Genomic DNA, 21,499 nt, shown 5'->3' with positions numbered 1-21,499 from the left:
AAAGCTTTCCTACTTCACATAGTGATTTGCTACTGAAATTTCTCAAAGCATTCAGACCTATGCCTGAAAGCCTGTATTATTAAAATCTGCAGATAAAATTCCAGTACTGAAAACATCAGATGTTACTTGCGAAGCCTGAATCTCTGTTCTTTCTTTTCCCATGAGAATATGATTTGCTCTTATAGTTACACATTCCCCCAGTTAGCTGCACAGCCAACCCCCCTGCCAGCCCTACAGACAGAGGTGTCTCTATAACCACTCCTCAGCACTGGTTTTGTATTTATCTGGAGCACTGATGGCTGCAGACAGTGCAACCCACCCCCAAGGCTCATTATTTTGTTTTCAAATCAAGTTTTCTTCCAGTAAACATGTCTGGATTTTCTCCCTGCTCTAGAGCTTCCCCTGTAGCTTTACAGTCTTAGACAATGAAAGAGCCTCAGGCACACATTGGGAATACAGACATAGGAGTTTTTTGGGTTTTAGAAGGCCTGCAGTATATAGACTAAAGGATTTTTAAGGAGGTCTCACTGCACATTAATACTTGTGTGTCTTTGCATGTGTGCAGAGGCTATAAAAAAGAAGTGACATCCACTGCTGTGGATTTATTTGCTGTGGAGGAAGCCATCTGGTAAGAAAAGAGCCAGGGAGACGGGTAATACACCTCACCTAGAGACAACATATTTTGTTGAAGCACCAGGAGGCATCTGTAACAAAACACATCACCTCCCTCTTAGGTGTTCCAGAGAACTACCCCTCAGGGCTTGGTAAGAAGACAAGAAATTTCTCAAACTGTTCCAGGGGGAATTTCCTAGACCATTGAGCCACTGCCTCACAAGCCTCAATACAGGCAGAATCCTGTGCACTTCCTAATTCTTTCACAAGCAGCAGCCCTGGCTTACAGGAAATACAACATGCTGGACTCCTGAGTTCACCCTTCTACAGAAAAGTTGTTTCCTGTTCATCTCCTGAGGGTTCATGACTCACCTTAAGGACAGACAGCTAAAAGGGCCTCCTATGATCTATCTGCTATGCTGTGCCCTACTCTGAAATGCTGCTCTCATTGATTCTCTTGTCATGAAACTGCTGACCTCCAAAATCAGACTGGTATCACAAAGAAACAATAAATAATTTCATTTTTTAAAAAAAGAATAGACAGTGGGTTTTAGTAAAGATTTGCTGAAAGCTATTTAATAGTCCTGTCTTCTGAGTAAGCTTATTCTTATGCAATACATTCTACTATAAAAATACTACAAAGCCATAAACATAACAAGCAAGAACACAAAATAAAGAGAAACAGACTTTCACACACTGCAACAAATCAGCTTTTCCCATCTGCAGTGAAGGAAAGCTGGGGATAACTCCTCTAAGAAAGACCTAGCCTTAGCAAACCACAACACACCAGAACATGGTCTGGTTTTCATACCATAGACATTGTATGTGATCATACCATGATCCTGACCAAGCAAAAAGGCTGCTCAGAAAAGAAAACTATATAATGCCCATTTTCTTGGTGCGCAGCAGAGCTCATCACTGAGCAAAAAGATGCCTCTGAAAGTCAAGGAATCCAGCAGTGAACAACGGCATCAGTATTCAGTCAAGACTGAATTGCTCAATTGTCAGCGCTGTCCTCCAGAAGAAACACTGGTGTTATTAACAAGCAGCAAAACCCAAACTGGTGACAGTTTTACAATGCAAATTCCAAACATTTCCCAATGATGAACTAACAGAATGAAAATTCTCTAGTGAATTATGTTGATGCATGTGAGACCACAGAGTTATCTGGAAGAGGAAGCCAGTGGTAACAGGACTTGTCAGCTGTGTTCACTCAAAGGTGGGAGGAACACACCCAGATCTGGTTTTGCACTTTTTTTTTCTATTGTACAGACAAGTCATCTTTGGTTTATAGATTTATGTAACTCACAAAACTATTTCAGAAGACTGTATATGACATTCAAAAGTCAACAAATAAATTAAACATTCAATGTCAGGAGCCACCAAATCAGAGTAAGATGTGGCTGAAATACTCACAGTTCTACCTTTGAGTTCCATATTCTGAAAATTACATTATTGTCATCTGATCTCATGCCCAGCAAAAGAAAAGGGAAGGCTGGGCAATGAGATATGGCAGCAGTTGTTCTGCTTGTTTCTAAAACTGGAAAATGTTTTATTAAAGTGGAAAAATTGCACAGGAAAGAAAAGAATGTAGATGCTGCAATTAAGGTACTCAAATGCTGTGCCTGAGACATGCTGCTTCATCTGTGCCTCTATCTCTGCATCTGAAATATTCAGTGTACTGTTGGCAGCCTAATTTTTGAGACATGGTCAACAATTATGTCCTTTCCACTGTCTTGGCAGATATATTTAGCAGTTTGCACTGTCAGCAGACTTAAAAGCATCTGAACATATGGAGCACTACATAATGCCTTGAACTCCTATTGAACAGATCTTGACTGCATCACACATCTAAGACTATTGGGTACTTTTTTACTCAACATCGGTGAATAAACTGATTGCTCCTTCACACAGATTTCTTCAGATTACTGTCAAGAGAGATTAAGATTTACAAACCCCTAAATACCACACAAAGAGTGCCAAAGAAAAGCTTAGAAAAAATAATCCCACTATCTTCACCGCAGAGTCAACTGCTGAATCGAATCCAGATACAAAAGTCACTGGACAAAAGGTGACAAAGTTAGTTATTCAGGAACACTGTGTGTTAAGTGAGCACTTCACCTGTAAAATAAATACTCATGCACTTCCATATCTAATCATAAGAGGTAGTTTAAGTAAGAATAAATAAGTAAATGTACATATGTGTACAGATTACTTAAAGTATATCTTTAAACTTTTGAGTGTATACCTTTGAATGTTAGCAACGTCTTTTAACTTGTGAAAGAACAACTGAGAAACCCTCTCCCACTTTTTTTTTTTAAGAAGAAATTAAGAAAAGACTAGAAGAGTGACTTCATGGGGATATTTCTTTAAAAATGCATAGAGAAACCATTTCTTGTGCTCCTGATATATGCCAGGAATAACTCTGCTTATCAGAGATGCTAATCTGGATTTGATTCTGCCAATCTGGCAAAACTGACAAAGAGTGCAAAAGAATTTTCCAGAGGCCAAAATTGCAAAGATACCGACAGCACAAGAACAAGCCTTTCTTTTGCTAAAAAAAAAATAGAAAGGAGGAAAAAAACTTTAAAATATTGCTGCATAGTACCTTTCCTCTTAAGACATTGGAAGGGATAGAAGTGTGAGAAAAATGTAGCAGGAAATAGAAGAGAACTTATCAAAGTAAAACATCTTGTTTATATTGGGAAATCACAGGGAATATAGTAAAATGGATATAATTGTATCAGAAAACCTGTACAAAGAGAAATGTGATGGAGTAAAAGAAAATAGACGAGTGTTTAGGGATAAAGTTAGAAAGAAGGTAAAAAACATTTTATTTGGCAACAGCAAAAAAAAAAAAACCTAAGGAAAAGAGATTCTTCATATGTATCTGAAAAGAGAGAGGAAGTTATAAAACCATTGGAGAATTGAAATGAGTGTTAAATCAATAATTGTGTATAAGACAACAGATTTTAATTACCTCCACAAAGGAAAAAAACCCTCACTTTCTAGCAAACTATCTAACAAAGTGGGGAAAAACAGGTCATAAGGGGAGTAAGCACTCCTTAAGAGCCATTAGATGTATTCCTACATTATACAACAGAAGTATTAATTGCATTCAAGTCAGAAGGGGCTTTCCTTTAGAACAGTTTAAGAAGTCAGCAAAGCAAACTAAAGGGAGAGGGAAGAAAGGTCCCAGAGGATGGTAGAAGAGCAAATAAGTGGCAACTTAAAAGCAAGAGGAGGAGAAAGCAGTAATTCTAACATAAAAGAGAGAAGGTCTAAACAGAGTGTAATTAAATTGAACAAGGAAAAATACAGAAATAAAATACCACTTGGAAAGGGTAACCATGAAAATACTGCTATGAAGGAAAAGTGATGAGTTTTATTCCATGATTACTGTAGAAAAATTCTCAAAAATTTCCCAGCTTAACTTGTAGCAAATGAGACTCAGTGTGAACATCAGGTGAAACAAATGAAGACTAAATATCAGAATAAAGATAAACCCATATTCCTGGAACTTTTTTAAGAACAGGTTAGACCAGCTCTTGACAAGGATCATGTGAACTCCAGAAGCAGATAAACTCCAAGGAGGACAGAGGAATTCCAAGGAGGAAAAGCCCTCAAAGCCAGCACACCAAGGTGACCACAGCAGGAGTGCCAAGCACTGCCAAGCTAACTGAGGGAACAGTACAAGAGCTATCAAATTTGGTTATCACTTAGCAAGACTGGAATCAACAGGGAAAATGAACTAAGGGGCAAGCTGGGTCATTTAGGAGAAGCTTGGGATGGAGAAAGGGAGGTGTGAAGGAAAGGACCAACAACCACAGGCTAACCAGGTAACACTTCTCTGCTTGCCACCACAGCTCAAATGAGGGAAGACAGTGAAACCTGCTGTTCTCAGTCCCTCACAAGAATCAAAGCTCCTTTTTGCTGCCAGGAAAACTGGGGCTGGGAGGGAGGGTTTGGTGCTCTCCCTGGTAAGCAGGGGAACAGCTGGGTACTGCGACAGAGCATCTGAGCATCACCATGCTGGGCCTTGCTCATCCCCACCTTTTCCTAGCACCTTAGCAAATTCTCTGTCATCCCTGAACTTCCACAGCACTTCTGCAGTGCCAAAGGAGCAGAATCTCAGTCCTAAAACTCCATTCAGCCTCAACATCTAAAAATAATTTCCAGAATATTCTCAGGGACAAAGTGATCTATTTCTGCCCTGGGGAGCATCACCAAGCTACAGTGCTACAGAAAGATGCAATTTGGTTTTGTATTGACCACTCTGTAATAATTTCAGTGAAATGTTTGGATTATTGCCAACTTCTCTTTTCATATACATCTAAAGCCTTTGACACCTGGGATATAATTTCAGCAACCTTTGAAGGAGATGGGAGAAATGGTAAAATCATGAAGTGCAAGACTCCATCTGAATGAAATTATATCCACCAAATAAATATTCACAAGACTAATTTACCTTTCTGGTCATCATTCATTGTAAACATTGACAGCAAGTTTTATGAACTCTGGATTCACTACAATTTCAGAAAACCATGAGAAGTGTAGATTATGAGCATTTACTTTGAGTCTAGAATGTATTTTAAGTGCAAATTTGTTTCATTTACAAAGTGGTTCTGAAAAAAAAAATGACCCTTTTCTCAAGTATCAAAAAAACCAAAAAGCACAGCAATGAAATGCCCTTAGTTCTCTAATTATTCATTGATTTCTTTGATATTACTTTTGGGGCTGAAATTTATCTATCAATTTAACTATACACTGACACTGAAGACAGCAGTCCAAAATCCTCTGGTCATCTTCAAAATAGTAAGGGGGGAAATGCCCAATAATGAACATTCTTAACAAAGACTGAATGCTTTTGAAAAAAAAATCCTGGTATATACTTTGCATCTCAATGGAAAGTCTTTGGATCCCTGACCTCATTCCAAACATCTGTGAATGCAACATGCCCTAAATATTCTCCACGGGAGTATCTCTAGAGCTCATGCCACTGTTAAAACATCCACTGAGAAGACAAAAAAAAAAAAAAGTCAGAGGAGCAGATGCTGGAAATTATCTTTTCCAGTCACCACACAATCATTTTCTCAGAGACTTATGGCCATTGTTACATAAGCTCACTGCAGAAATGATACATAACATTTGCTAGACTACAAATGCAATAACAAGGCCACACATCTGGTAACTCAGAGAATATATTCTGTTTCCATTTGGCATTAAATATTTTTCCCATTACAATTTATACTCCCTGTTTTTCATCAGTCATGGCTCTAACAAAACCAGCATTTCATTCTTTTCCTATCATGAAACTGACACTAGTTAGCTTTCAGTATGATAACACCTTCTGTGTAGCGTGGGCACCATACCAAAAAAGTAAGTTAATACAGTTTCATGGCATTCAGTTTGAACAATGGAAGTGTTTTATGATCCAGACAGACAGCACTGGATTCTGCACAGCCTGCTGTGGTGGTGATCTATCCCTGCTGAAGAGCTATCTATACAGTCACTGAAATGTGCCATGTAATTGTTAAGTCATCCCTCAAAAGCCTGACATTAAAATAATCTGGCAGTTCATTAAGTATTTTTCATTATAAAACTTCATAAAGATTTTCATTAGTTAGATTTGTGCAATTCATTAAAATAAAATAGTTATGGATGGCAGGAAAAAGCAGAGTAAGGACTATACTGTAGTATTACGAAAAACAAAAGAAGTATTAAAACATACTTGAGCCAATCTCTACAATTTGGCAAAACAGCTCAAAACACTGAAAAATTGTTTCTGCAATGCAAAGACAGTTTTTAGGAATGTGTGAAGAACCACACTGACCCTAATTCAGACCTGAATGTGGTTCCAGATCAGAACAGCATACCAGAACAGAACACAACACTTACAAGGAACCATGACTATTACTGGGATCAGGACTGGAAAGAGAAACATGGAAAAAATAAATTTTCACAAGTTCTTTTATCACATATCTATGTACTCCTGCACTGCAGGCACAGCTTCTGGCAGAAAGAAACAGGGAAGACAGCAGATTAGTCTCAGCTTCCTCTCAGTGATGCCAAGGGGTCACTGATTTCCAGGAAGGCAAAGATATAATCACATGTCAAATACCAAGAAATGCAATTACTATCAAGTCAGATCTAAGCACATGTCCCAGATGGAGAATCTGGCCTGACTCAAGAAGAAAACTGGGTACACAGCAGCTACTCTATGAATCACTGCTCTGAAACAAAAGCTGGGCATGCAGCTGCTGAGAAGAACCAGAAAGAAACCCCCCATCTTCTGAAAAGTTAGGAAACCTAGGTAGCAAGGTGTTTTGCAGAGCTCTCAGCCCCTGCTCTGTGTGCAGCCAACATGAGCCATATTTCACTAATTACACCCTAAGCAATCACAGGCAACAGAATGAAGAACAGAGAATTTTATACAACAGAGCAACTGTCTGCAGCTCCAACCCCTCGCCACAGAGCTCAAATCCAAGGTATTTGGTAAAGGTTTCTAAGTCTGCTACTGCATAAACACAACAGATTGCATCCCAGATCCACATAAGCATTGAAGCCCGAGCTACAGAGATCCTGGATCCAAAGCTGGCCAATTGCCAAAACTTCGGTGTCCCCTGCTGCAGCATTAACTCTTTCATTTTCCTTTTTTCTGGAAATGGTAAACAAACTTATGGTGGTTTTCCCATTCACCCCAGCTATAATTAATCTGGGCATAACTATTTTACACCAACTCATATTTATCCATCTCTACCATACAGATTTCTTCTTTAATGAGAACTAGTTGTTGTCAGTACTCTAGACTACAGAACCAGAGGCTGCACAATGAGAGCTCCCACTGTTAAGTCAGTGATATCAATGCTTTGGTGGTTAACGAAGCAATAAAAGCAATTTCACCTAATGTTGATCTCTTTGCTATGTGCACAGCTCTTTAAATCATCTATTGCAACTCACCAAAATTTCTCTTTGTTCTTCAAGATTTTTTAAAAAGTTTGAAAACTCATGAAGTGATGCATCTGTAATATAAAATAATACAAAGAAAGTTTAATCACGTTGCAGGATGGCATTGACAAAATATAGCCATTCGCAGTCACTCTTACCTACCTATGTATCTTTCATCATCAGTCTCTGCATCACCAATGAATTCAAATTTAAAGTCTCTCAGAGAATGGGCAAATTTTCTCTGGGCTGCTGAAAGGTCTGCAAGAAAAAAAGCACAGGTTGAAGGGTAAGCAGTCATTTTATGAAGGCCAGAATATCTTTCTGTGCCTAGAATAACCAACTTTTACAAGAAACTCTTAACACAGGTCTGCCTAAGGACATTACAGGACATTCAGTGTTCCCTAACCCTCTTCTGGTAAGGAATTTGTCACACAGATTTCTTTATGCAAAGCTATATAGTAGAAAGCACATGTGATCATGTGTATAGTATTACATCTATCCTTACAGATCACTTCAATTTAGGGCACAGGCCATGAAAACAAATCTGTAATTACAGAAGTTAAGGGCACAACACTGTCAGTTGTACCAGCTGTCTTGCTCTGCTAACCTAAATTCACTCGTATATTCATCAGCACAAATACACATCTTGGAATTTTCTAGATACTATACATCGCTCTGCTAGCGAAACCCTTATACATAAATATACATAAACCAAATACAATAGAATTGTTGCACTCGAACTAGAAATTCCATGGAGTTAAACTCTGCCAAAAGCTAAGTTAAATGCACAGCATTATAATTAATTTTATATAATAACTGTTTTGTAATAGCTATAAAACATTTCCAGCAACCCAAATTAACCCACTAACGTTTGACAATTTGAGGTCAGAGGCACTCTTGCACTCCTCAGGAAGTAATCAGACTCCATATTCAGTCACAATATCATCATGATAAATCCTCACTGAATTTCATAAAGCTGTAAATAAACAGTGTGCACACACTTTTCTGTTGTGCTGACGTGCAGGTTGGGAATGTCACAAGTTCTGGAAGGATTCATTTGTTCAGTAGGAAGAAAATAAAGGATGCATGTCCTGGTACACCTCTACCCAGTAGTAAAGGTTTTACTCATATTTTTGTTGTCAGCCAAAGTTAAGGACAACTTAAAGTACTTAGTTAATCTATAATTTTCTTATCACATGCAGTTCTGAAGGGTTAAGAAGAACTCTTTTAACAGGCCAGCTAAGCATTTTGCTCTTTAATAGTAACAGGCACTAAAAGATTACCAGCTTGGTCTTTTTTGTTCTAGTTTTAGGAGGGGGTCAATTTGTTTTGTTTTTTTTTTTTTTTTTCTTTTGGTTTGTTGCTTTTTTTTACCAACAACAAACAAAAAAAATCACCTAATTTTATTACCAGTCCTGCATCCGACACATCACGTATTTTATCACATGTCATAGTACAATCCCTCATACTGGAAGTTCAGTTCACAGCAAAACACAGTCTAAAATGAAAAAAATAAATGCTTTGTGTTCCTTTTCCTTTCTTTTCACCCATTTCTCATTAGCCCTCTCCTCACCCATTGTGTAACAGAGCTGTTCCCTCCTAAACCTGTACATGTACCCTACAACACATGATGTAGTAGGATGCTGCACAGAGTTGAAATAACAAGGATAAGAAGGTTGAGGAAGCAGTAACATAACTCCCATGTGAAAGGAAACATGGGTGTTTTAATTCAAATGTCTTGTGGGCTGAACAGGTGTTCATAAAGCAAACAGCGAAAGAAACAAGTTCTGTTGGCTGTTAAAGGCTTAAATATAGAAAATAGCAAGGTTCTTAACCATCTAATGTTACACTTAATTGTGAGCCAGGTTCACAGCACAAGGCTGAAAAGAATTTATTTATGGGAGAATGGTTTCAACAACACTCACTCTCCCAAACTTATTAAATTTTCTTGAATCCAATAATCCCCTCCCAAAGCCCTGTCACATGAGAGTCAGCCCTATGCTAGAGGAAGGAATTGTTTATTACATTTTCTCCTACTTGTAGAGGTGAAGCATTCAAATCATGTCGATCAAGGTACATGCTAAAAGACTCATGCAGCACCACACGCACACAACACCCCCATTTCATGGACTGAACAGGTACAATATTAGTGAGTTTATGAGCCTTTCTAGAGGCTCCACTGTCACTCTCTTGTGACAGTGACAGCAAACAAAACCTACGGCCACACCCAGGTGCTTTCAGCACAAAGTCCAACATCCACAATCAGCTTGAGAATGGGCTGAATCAAAACACTCAGCTTCTCACAGGATCAGAAACCCACATTTATGCATTTCTCCTTACTGAACCTGCTCAGGGATTGGAAATTACTGACTCAAGGACTGACTACGTTGTTGGAAGCAATAACCTTTTCACAGATCAAAGCTGTATTTGCAGTGTTCCTCATTAAAACCATGAAGACACATTAAGTTTTTGCAACATATTTCCATAAATAATTTCTGAAATGTTTAAGAACCATTACAGAAAATTTTGGAAACCATCAGTGAGTGGGAGGGACTTGGGGATTTGGGTCACAGAATAACAACCTGATGGGTCAAGAGAAGCTGCAGACACCTGACTATTGAATCAACATCAGGAAGAAAACAAGAAGAGATTTTCTGGATTTTAAGAACTTGGCACTTTCAACAAAAGTAAGAAGTAACTGGAGCAAAATCAAAACTGAGTATCAAGTAGCAATGGAGGAAAACTTTCTCAGAAGGTCCGAGCAAGAATAATGATTTCTTTTTTGTTAAGGCACAGGAAAAATTACAAGGATGGTGGCTGGAAACAAACAAAAAGAAAAATAGATAACAGCTTTGTGGTGGATTTTCTTGCCACCTGACAAACCACAGCCAGAGTGAGATGCCTAAGACCACCTGCAGTCAAACCTTCCACTGTGGGACAAACAGCATCAAACTGCTCTGATGAATTCCAAATGTCCTACATACATAGAAGTTCACCTAACTATAAGCATTTATAAAAACAAACTAGATGCTGACACCATTGTAAGTACTATAGCATCTGACTATTGTGCTACAATTTAAATGCCGAGCATTGTTGCTTGATTTAGAAATTTCATAAATGTAACTTGGCTTTTGCCACGATGTGTCAGAAGACCTTTACTAGAGGAAAATTATTTGTCTGGCACTGACAGATACATCCCAGCATTGTTCCACACCAGCATGAGAGCCTGCAGGACCGGTATGTGTTACATAGACTGTAAACCCGAATGGATTCCGGCCACAAACACTAGAATAACACAGCACTTGAATACAATTAGGTATCAAACAGCATGAGCACTTACGCTGGTTATGTGAATAATGCTGTGGCCTACCGAAGAGTAACTATTTTATTCCCTTTAATCTCCACATTTTACAAAGTAACACCAAACTGAAAGATAAAGGAAGCAGCAATAGGCTTGTTGCTAGTTTCAAGCTGCGGTTATCACTGAAAGGGAGGAACAGGGCATTAAAGATCAAAGAGTGCTTTAAATAGCAACCAAACACTAACACTGCTGAATACAATCGAATCCCAGCAAACCCACAAAGGCAGAGTCATTTCAAAGATTCACCTTCTAAAACACTAAAAGGAACTAAGCATCTGCTAAATGTTTTGACCAAAAGGCTGAAGACAGATTTCCAAGGAGAGAAGGGAGGGGACCCAAGGACACCAGAGCTTTTTGCTTTTTTTTTTTTTTTTTTTTTTTTTTTTTTTTTTGCCGTTGTTCATATCAGTACAGCTTTTAATTTTTTTCTTTGGCATTGTTCATATCAGTACACTGTACTTCTTTCGTGTTTGGATGCAACTATTTAAAAATACAGCAAAAGAGAGAGGAGTAGCTGCCTGTTTCCTCACTTTGCTCTGAAACACTTGGTAACAAGTGCTCCTGTGAGTTTGTCCAGTGCCAGATGCGCTGCCAGTAGCCCACACAAAAACCTCGATATTTTTTCCATTTGGATTTGAAAGAAAATACTTTTGTGCCTTATCTGAATCGAGCTGAGCCAACATGACACCATTAGTTGTTGGGTGGTGGCCAAGCCTCACTTAACAGCACCAGAATCCAATGATTCCCTTTAAGATCAGTACTAATCTCAGTGCTAGCCACACAAACCAGAAGTCTTGCACAAAGCCTGACAATATTGCTTTCTAAAGCTATTCTGGATCTCTTTTGGAAGACAGAACAACATACATCCGTTTGCATGTGTTAATATTTTTCTACAACAATATATACATTTCTGCATCAAGATGCTAAGAAGGACTGGAATTACATCACCGTTCCTCAATCCTAACTTCAAATTTCACTGACTCTTAACAGATACACTCCAGGAATGACAGATTTCCAACAGCTTTATTTAACATGGATTAAAAGTGCTCTGGCTTCACTGAACAACATCCTCCCTAAAAAGCTAGAAGGTTAACAAACACTTAGATTTAACTACCACGATCATCTTCAAGCTACTTTAAGGACTACTATTAGACTTCTCAAGGTATTTTCGTTGCAGTGGGCCAAGATCAGGCAAGCCACACACCATCGTGAAACAGGCGAGAACAAGCTGAGCCAGAGTTGGCCTCTCCCCTCTTCCCAGGCATCAATCTCCTACAAGAGCCAACAAAGCAGCTTCAGAGGAACAGAGCACTTAAAATAGCTTGTCCAAGAGCTGCAGTACGGACTCGTATGACATTTTATACAAAAAATGCACCATCTCAACACTTTAAAAGCAACTCTGTGTTCCTTTTCTGTGTCCCCTTTTGAAAGGTGAACAATGAACCTAATATAATCCATGATACTGAGAACATGAACAGGATTTAGTCACTACCTTAGCAAGGTGGATAAACAGGATTAATTTAGTAACTTAGCAGATGCAGGCCTTGTGGCAAAATTCCTAAGAGCAGTAACACATTCCAACTCCCCAAAACCAAATAAACGTTTTACTCCTCATTTTTATCTGATAAATATATTGAAAGAGCCATCAAAACAAGAAAATTCTAAAACACAAAGTTACTCATTCCCATCAAAAACCTGAATGGAAATCAAATTCCAAGTCTAAGAGGTTTCTGGAGTCTCATTTTAATCATGTCACATTACCCATAGCAGTTCACAGGTTTCTGAAAGCTTAGCACTTTTGGCTATGAGAATTATTATAAAGCAACATATTACTGATTTGTCAAGTGGCTCAACTTCCCACTGGCTCCCCTGCATAATACAGAGCATTTGGTCCACCCCACACCTTTAAAACAAATAAGGAAAACCTCAACTTCTCACCATTTCAGTTTAATCCAACTAGCATCCTGCTCATGCTGGCCCAAAGGTTCCTCTCCAGCTGTCAACAACTACACACCCTCCTCATTCTTATGCTCAGGTCTGAGGCAACTCCACATTAAGTGTACCAAAGTTACAAATTGTTTTACCATTTTGGAAAATCTGTCAGAAATTTTTCCAGGCACATAAGTGAGAGTTTAAATTTTCAAAATACTACAAAAAAAGAGGGATGGCAGTAGCAATGGTTTAGGAAAAGACTTTAAAATTTTTACATGGAAAGGGTTTTTGCAAGTAGAAAAAAAAAACACCCACATGGAACCAAACACTTTGCATCAAACAGAAAAAAGGAAATTGCAAGAGTAAAATGAAAAACAAACATCTCGAAGGTAATTTATATGTAAAAACATGAGATCAATAAGAATTTGAGCAATTTTAATCACTATTGGAATTTTTCTTCTTGACATAGATAAGAACCAATGTCATTCTTCTACTACACAAAAGTCCAGATTTTGTCATGACTCTCCCAACTAATAACAACCCAGAAGCCAAAAACAAAAACATATTTTTAGATGTTTCTTCCACAGTGCTGGACATTCCCTATTACCAGTTTTACTGCATGCTGGGGTCATTAATTGTGGTGTAATTTTGAGACAAGCAAAACCAGGTTATTTAGTCTGAACAAGTCACATTGTGGAGCACAAAAGACACATTCTAACCTCCTCACTTCTTAAAAGAGAGAACCCAATTCTTGCAAGAATTTTATGATTTTCCTTCTTTCAAATGTGTAATCCCATGGTCTAAACACCACTATTCCCCATACCAATCAGAACAGGCAAGTTAAAATATCTTTCAGATGTCAGCAAAGTAGACTAATTTTTTTCATAAATATGCAAAATTGTTTAGATGTCACAACCTCCAACCATTTTTTCTCCTATAGAAAGTACACAGCACAATAAGATAAAATAAGTACCAATTTATTTATCAATTTTTTTTCTATCTTCTCTAGTTCTACAACTTTTATCAGTGAAAACAGACTTGACTCATTTCTCCTCTTTCTATCCTTGCAACTACAAGGGTACAAATTCCATAATCCTCCACATCAAGAAACATGTAATTAACACGTTCATTACAACATATGAAATAAAGTAGCATCTTACTATGGGAAAAGTGCCAAGTCCTGCTGGTATTGTCCTTCAGCTGCACCACACCTTCTTGGGCTCTGGTTATTTGCCTTTTTAGTTGGATCTTTGAAATATGCCTCCACCCTGCCAAGGGCATTTTCCTCTTTGCATCACAAGCATTAGGCAAAAAAGCACATTTATTATCTCAGCAATGATTAAGGTTTTTCTAAAGCATCTCCAACAAGCTCTTGCGAAAAAGCGTTCCCACCCCTCTGCCAGCTCAGATGGTGACTACGTCTTTCAGTTCTGCTTTTCAGGAACAGCATAAGTTACATTATGAAAGCAAAAGAAAAGCTCCACTCCTGGTCCTACAATCCTGCAGATAAATTCACTGCTTCAGAGGTGAAGAAATATTCCTGCAACGACCCTGACATAAGACTTGTATCCCAAAGTCTCTGCTGAAGGGTCTTGCAACTCTGAGGAAAGTTCCTGCGAAGCACCACAAAGATAATCTGTCTTCAAAGGAATCAGAACCATTTTCCCGACCCCTACAAAGTCTGTGCCTCTAACAATGAAACAGAATGAAAGAAATAATAAATTAGAAAGCAAAGAATAAGGAAAAACAAATTTGCAATGCAGAAAACTATAAGGGCATTCCACCAGGATTTTACAATTATTAATGTAAGATGCATGAATTCAGAAGGTGAGATTAGACCGCTAGAAATGAATTTTGAAATGGAAATTTAAAACTGATAGCATTTATAAGACCACTCTGATCACTAAGTAGATCATAGATTTCCAGATGTTTTATTCTTCAATTAAAATTCTTGTCAAACACCACAGATTTGAGGGCCTTCATGCATTACTGCTGTTCAGTAGGAAGTAAATCAGAAGACCATACTGCATAAGGATAAAAAATTGTGCTAGTTAACTGAGAACATTCTCAACTGGGAAACTCTGTGAAAGAAATAAAGTACTTAGAGGAAAAAAAATGTGTTTATTCTACAGATACTTATCCAACATCAGCATTCTAAATGTTTAAATTCTGGATCATTGCCTTCATTCCCAGACTGAGTTCCCAGACAACTACAATGTTTATATAAAAAATAATATATTGTGCTGAAATACTGTTTTGATTGCAAAAGAAAAATAGCAATTGACTGTTGGTCAGAAGCTAAATTTTGCCATTATAGCCTGCAAATTATAAAAGAGGATTGTGGTCTGGAGACAACCCCACATAATCAAATCTACACTGTGAAAATGGGCAATGAAGCATTAACCCCACACAACTCAAATGAAATAATCACTGAATTCAAAGCACTCTTCTAAGTCCAAATAACTGACAGGACACATCTACTTTCTTCAGTCAGCAAAATCTGCTCATGGCTGTCAGGTCAAGTTGTGACATCAAACCAGCAGAGGTCCTGACCCACCACCAAGGCACGGAGATTCCCCCTTCCAAGAAACAGGACTGACTTCACTACTTGAACTCTCTTGTAGAAAGCACACGTGACCGAAACTTCATCCGGTTGGGAAAGCTGGAGGGGAAGCCCAGCTCAGCCTGGGATGGGAAGGTCACAACAAACACACCAGCTTGCAGGATTTTCATATGCCACATCTGCTGCCACGGGGCAGACACCATCTCAGAGAGTTCACATCCAAGAAATATTTCCAGCAAGATCTCTTTTGCAGAAATGTCAATATTAAACATTAAATACTTTTGCAGGAAAAAATATCATTCACAATGTTTTCTCCTCTAAAATGGTAGATGTCTCAAAACTTCGTCACTTATACGGAATTACTACCGAAGTATTTGTATATGTAGAGAAAAACCAAGAAGGAGATCAAACTTGCATGATACTGTGATTTCTCTACAATAAAACACGTCCAAACATGCATCCAGCACAAGTGCACATCTATAATTAGGGTGTTATATGAAATAGCTACCAAATACTTCATCATCAGGAAGCCCATAGAAGGCTCAGAAAAATAAAGTTATATTTTCACCAATTCCTCTGCTCATGAGTCATGAACATTAAGCAAAATTCTTCCAGCATGCAAAGACTTGAGACAGCACAGCTTTATTTTCCCAAGTGCAAGGAGAGAAGAAAACACAATGAGAAATCAGATGAATGAGCAGTTGAGATCTGTAATTCAACACATAATGACCAAGTGCCCAATCCTTGGGTTATTTATTTCCTTATTTATTAAAAGATGAATCTTCAGCATCAAGAAGGAGAGACCCTCAAAGATGGAAGAGCTCAAGAATAACCTTGCAGCAGCTTGACACAGAAGTGAAATTAATCCAAGTTTTGACAGAGAAAACAGCTGGCAGCAACTGCACAGGCAGAGGACAGCCTGTACTTCTGTCATATATAGTTTCCAGAAAAAGCAGCAGACAGCATAGCAATGGGTGACTTAAATAGATTTTTTAAAATTTGGGTAAATTAAAAAAAAAAAAAAAGTTTTATTCCACACCTTGCAAAAACTGTCAAATAGGGACTTTAAGTGCAAAGTGACACAACAGTTGTGCATCAAAAAAAAAAAAACTTTTCTGACAGCTCTAAGATGAGCTGTTTCTGACTAAAACATATTAAAAACGAAGCTTCTAATTAGGTCAGACCAAAGCCTTACATGGACACAACAGAATATTTCAACATCTTTATTGTGAATACAAGTTTCCTTTAAATAAACGAAAATTGAAGGAAACACCAAATACATGAAACTTTACTTTAAAGGATGAGCTTTATATTCCCCTTTCCCTGCTCTCACTGCTGCTCTTTTAAAAAAGTTATTGCTAGAGAAAGCCCAGATGTTCCAGCCTCATTTCACCTGCCAGCTTCTCCAATTATTGAATTTTATTTGACTGGGCAAAGAATAAAATTATTGCTTCTGCCACCAATAACTGCTAAGAGAGCTTAGCAGGAAATAGTGATTTAAATAATCAATAATGTAGTGTGGTACATGCCAAAGGAGAAACTTCACTCATCTTTGGTCCAGATGGTTGTGCAAGAGTTGGACTCTGTGTGCAAAGAAATCCTGTAATCCTTCTGACAGTTTCAGATTAGAAATTTTACAAGAGGCCAATGAATCAAATGTAGGCTGATAATGTGTATTTCAAAAGTGACACACAGTAAAACTCACTGACTCTGACTGGGAAAAAACTTTTGACCTTAAAGTTTCTGGCACACAAGCATGTGAAAGCCTCACAGCTTTGGGTTTTCAGTACATTTCTCAAAAATGAGTTTTCAACCCTAGATATCAGTGACACTTGGTTCCTGAATCAAAGATCACTAAATGATCAAAAAACAAAATAACTGAGCAAAAGCAATTAAGGATAGGCAAGAGCAGCCACCATATCCTCATGAGAAACACGAGGCATGAAAAAGAAACATCTTGCAATCCCCTACACAGTAGGAAACAAAAATGTTTTAGTCTTCTAATGCAATTCCATATTTCATTCTGTTTTCAAACAAAAAGAACACTTACAATATATAACACAGTGAGAATCTTTTTTATATTATTTATATCCTTCATGATTTATATCATTCACATCATTTATATCATTCACACAAGAATTAGCTTAAATATACTATTACAGTTCTGGGGAAAAGTCAAGCTGCTTTTGTTTCTAAATCAGAATAACATGTAAAATTTCTGAGTGAAAGCACAAGCCTAAGTAACTTTTTGATTTTTCCCTCACTTAACTGTTCCAGCTGCACTACTAGGTATTGTGCATTTTGCCATAAGATGTTCTCATGAGAGAGCAGATAAAGCAGTTTCTTGCCCAAGACAAGCAATACCATGAAAGAATTTACATCCTCCCTTAGAAACTCCTGTGTGTATCTCCTGCAGTGGAAGTGACTTCTCTCCCCACTCTGATGATATGAGGAAGACTTCCTATAACAGAGTAGGAATACAGAAGTTCAGGATTTGGTTCAGTCATGTTTGAGTTTCATTGGTGGAAGCTGAGGAAAAAGGAGCAAGCCAGCATTTCCAAAAAGAAAGATGCTTTCTAAAATGTTTCCATTGCCATTTCTGGAGATGAGGTATTATTCAGCTTGGGATAACTTGTTTCTAAAACAGAAAGAATTGATTTTCCTTTGTCTCTCTTCCCTGTGTCCTGTAAACAACAGTTCCTATTCAAATACTGTCCCTGCTTATCATCAGCCTAAGGATCCACAAGCCTGTCCTCATAGCCCAGACACACTGAACACACTTGAAGCTTTAACTGCACATCAGAACAAGTGAGAAGCAGACAAAACTGGAGCAGAGACTAAAGCAACCCATGGCTGCCAACAAATGTTGTCAGCTTAATCTAGACGTGGCTCTGTGGCACTCATTAAAGGAAGATGCAGGACACACTTTTTTATGGAGCAAAAAAGAAGATCCTGGTTTATTCCCTGGTTTATTCTTTATATAGAGCTCTTAAGGAACATCCCGTCTGTCCCAAATTGGTCAGTAACAAGTCGTTACCCCATATTGATTGGTCGCTCAATCCCTCGGCGTATGCATGCAGAATGAGTTGTTTGTGACATACTGTTTTCATTTTTCTACCTAATGGTGTAAAACCAGTCCATACAGCTGTTTATACAGTGTTTCTCACAGTCCTAGAGTTCTTTCTTAGGGAGAGCAGGTTGTTTTCCACAGTCCTAAAGTTCTTCTCAAGGAAAACAAGTTGTTTTTCACTGATGCAGGACTGTTGTTACTAAGAGCTGTCAGCTTTCTCATGGCTTCTGTCAGCTCAAGTTGAGATTCAGTTTGTAAAGCCTCTGGCCTGCTATTTCACCACCACAGACGTGGGGTCCTTTCTCTAGAACATGACACAATGAAGGAAAAAGAACCCAAAATATTTTGCCAGGCTAACAGCTGAAATGAGAAGCTGCTTGGACTGTGACAATCTATGTTATAGAGTCATAGAATCATTTTGGTTGGAAAAGACCACTGAAGATTGAGTCCAACCAAAACCTAACACTTCCAAGCCCACCCCTCAACGTGTTCCTGACTGCCAAATCTACACAACTTTTAAATACTTCCAGGGATGGTGACTCCACCACTTCCCTGGGCAGTCTGTTCCAATGTTTGACAACCCTTTCAGTGAAGATTTTTTCCCCTAATATTCAACCTAGCCTTCCCCTGGTTCAACCTGAGGCAGTTTCCTCTTGCCCTGTTATTTGCTCCTTGGGAGAAGGGACCAATCCCTACCTGGCTACAGCCTCCTTTCAGGGAGTTATAACAAGGGATAAGCTCTCCTCTGAGCCTCCTTTTCTCCAGGCTAAAAAATCCTAGCTCCTCCTCATAGGACTTGTGCTCCAGACCTTTCTCTTTGTTGCCCTTCTGTGGACAAGCTCCAGCTCCACAATGTCCTTCTTGTCAGGAAGGGCCCCAAACTGAACACAGGATTTGAGGTGCAGACTCACCCGTGCCCAGAACAGGGGGACAATCTCTGCCTGGGTCCTGCTGGCCACACTATTGCTGATCCAGGCCAGGCTGCCATTGGCCTTCTTGGCCATCTGGGCACACTGTTAAATGTACTATACTCACAGAAGAGCCCCAGATTCTGAATTTGGGGAATGATAAATGTATCAAATTATATATATACAAAGACAGGACGATAAATTACACAACAATCTGAAGGAAAAGCTTCAGCTTTCAGCAGTGAGAGCACTGCAACTGCACAATCCAGGGAAGGGATGTGTATACCTGCCAATCTGAACTGTCCTGCTGGAACAAACCCCGCTGGCGTTCTGTGCTCCAGCTGGACTGGCTTTACAGCTCAGCTTCAACAGCACTCACTGGTACAAACTGTCCTGTCTGCTCACAGAACTTGAAATGCACATGCCTTTTATAGCTGATTATTTATTCACAGATCAAGCTTGGAAGCAAGCAGAAAACAATTGAGATGATGGAAGAAATCAAAGTATTTAACTAATAACAAACACCAAACAAAACACAAATTTGAACAAGGTGTCACATGTGAATTATCATTACAACTGCAGGGTATAATTGCTTGACTAGGTCTAGATTTTACCAAACTGATAGGGAAGATTAAGTAGTTGTTCTCTGTTTCTCCCACCCACAACACACATTACCATAAAAAAAAACCCCAAAAAAACAAAAAAAACTTGAAAATATTAGCACTTAAAATTATCATTCAACTTCTCCAACTGCCATGTGGTTACGTTTATACATTTAGAGTACAAATCAACAAGAAAGCAATTTGCTTGGCTGACATTTCAGTGAAAAGGGCTCTTTTGTAAACTGTCTTTAAAATAATAACCAGATTTAAACAGGTTTCTGTGGATCGCACTAAAGAGGTGGTGCTTAAATACTCCCTGATCTGTGGTTTAGAGAAAAAGAAGGGACTCAGCCTCAAGTGACCAAGCCTGTGTCTTCTGAAATAGAAGATGACAAGACTGCTACATGGAAACTCCTGATCTCTGAGGAAATAAAACATCATAGGCTGTTAAGGAAAAATATGCACTTAAGTTTAGTTTTTAAAAATTTTTCTTTTGGAAATTACAGGTCTTTAGAAAAACAAACATTTTGTTTATTTGAAAGAAACTAGGAATTACTCTGGACCCTTTCTTTTTTTTTTAAAGCACTCTAACAGGTGACAGGAATGATCACAGAAGAAAAGGGTATTTATTCATCTATTCCTGCAACCATGCAAAAGTACTTTAGGATGGCTGGGCAATATTGCACAGAGTTACTTACAAAAATTTAAAAGAACCTGATCTTGATGATTGGTAACGGGGGAAGGGAGGATTTATTTTTTTTTCAGTCCTCTCCCTTCTCTTTGACCTTTCCCTTTAAAAAAACAAAGACATGTCTTCCCTAAGGCAATACCCCTTGCATTTTTACAAATTTTACATTACATTTATTCCAGTTGTAAAACAGAAACCTTTAATAAATAATTATCAAAACATACAAATTAACTATGAGATAAGAGTCACTCAAGCAGTGAAGAACACCCTGCAAGTAACCTAAGTATTAAAATGGAACCCCACATTTCAACAGATATGTGAGTGGCAGAGTTGTTAGACAATGTAAAACATATATTTCCCAAAATTACACCTTTCCATCTGGCTCCTTCAGCAGTCTGTTCCTTCTCACACTCAAGGGAAAAAGAAAACCTACAGTTCAGGCTAACATGAAAGAGATACAGGCTTTCCATAAATTCAAAGTCCTAAGCTGAAAGCAAGAGAGGGAAAGACAGACTGACCGCCAATGCAGTGATTGCTCAGCTAAGGCAGTCACAGGACAGCACGGGTTTTACCTACAATTTAGTATTTACCCCCACTTAAGCACCTAAAATAGTATTAAAAGAGAAGTACTGTCAAAAGCATCTGGTTCTAGAGAACAGAAATAATTGTATTCTCCTCCTTTCCTCCCTCAGAAAGATTAAAATCCAAGAGAAAGCATTACAAGAACTACTTGAACAAATTCTGTCCGTAGCTAGGGAAACAGCAAGAGTAACACCAGACATAAAAGTGTCCCCTCAAGTTTGGTCTCCATGCTC

General features: G+C 38.4%; 1 protein-coding gene across 1 annotated transcript in view; it reads right to left on the bottom strand.

Moving 5' to 3' along the window:
• The window catches only part of ARHGAP10 (Rho GTPase activating protein 10), a 137,941-nt gene that overhangs the window by 89,443 nt on the left and 26,999 nt on the right, over positions 1–21,499 (bottom strand). The window contains exons 2-3 of the mRNA XM_053940413.1: positions 7,723–7,818; positions 7,573–7,634 (exon numbers count right to left, since the gene is read on the bottom strand). Of these exons, the coding sequence (XP_053796388.1) occupies positions 7,573–7,634; positions 7,723–7,818 (158 nt within the window). The remainder of the gene's footprint in view (positions 1–7,572; positions 7,635–7,722; positions 7,819–21,499) is intronic.

This window comes from Vidua chalybeata, chromosome 4 (assembly GCF_026979565.1).
Source record: "Vidua chalybeata isolate OUT-0048 chromosome 4, bVidCha1 merged haplotype, whole genome shotgun sequence".
In the NCBI taxonomy this organism is placed as follows: domain Eukaryota; kingdom Metazoa; phylum Chordata; class Aves; order Passeriformes; family Viduidae; genus Vidua; species Vidua chalybeata.
The sequence above is the reverse complement of the archived record's forward strand: the minus strand, read 5'-3'. Positions and strand labels throughout refer to the sequence as shown.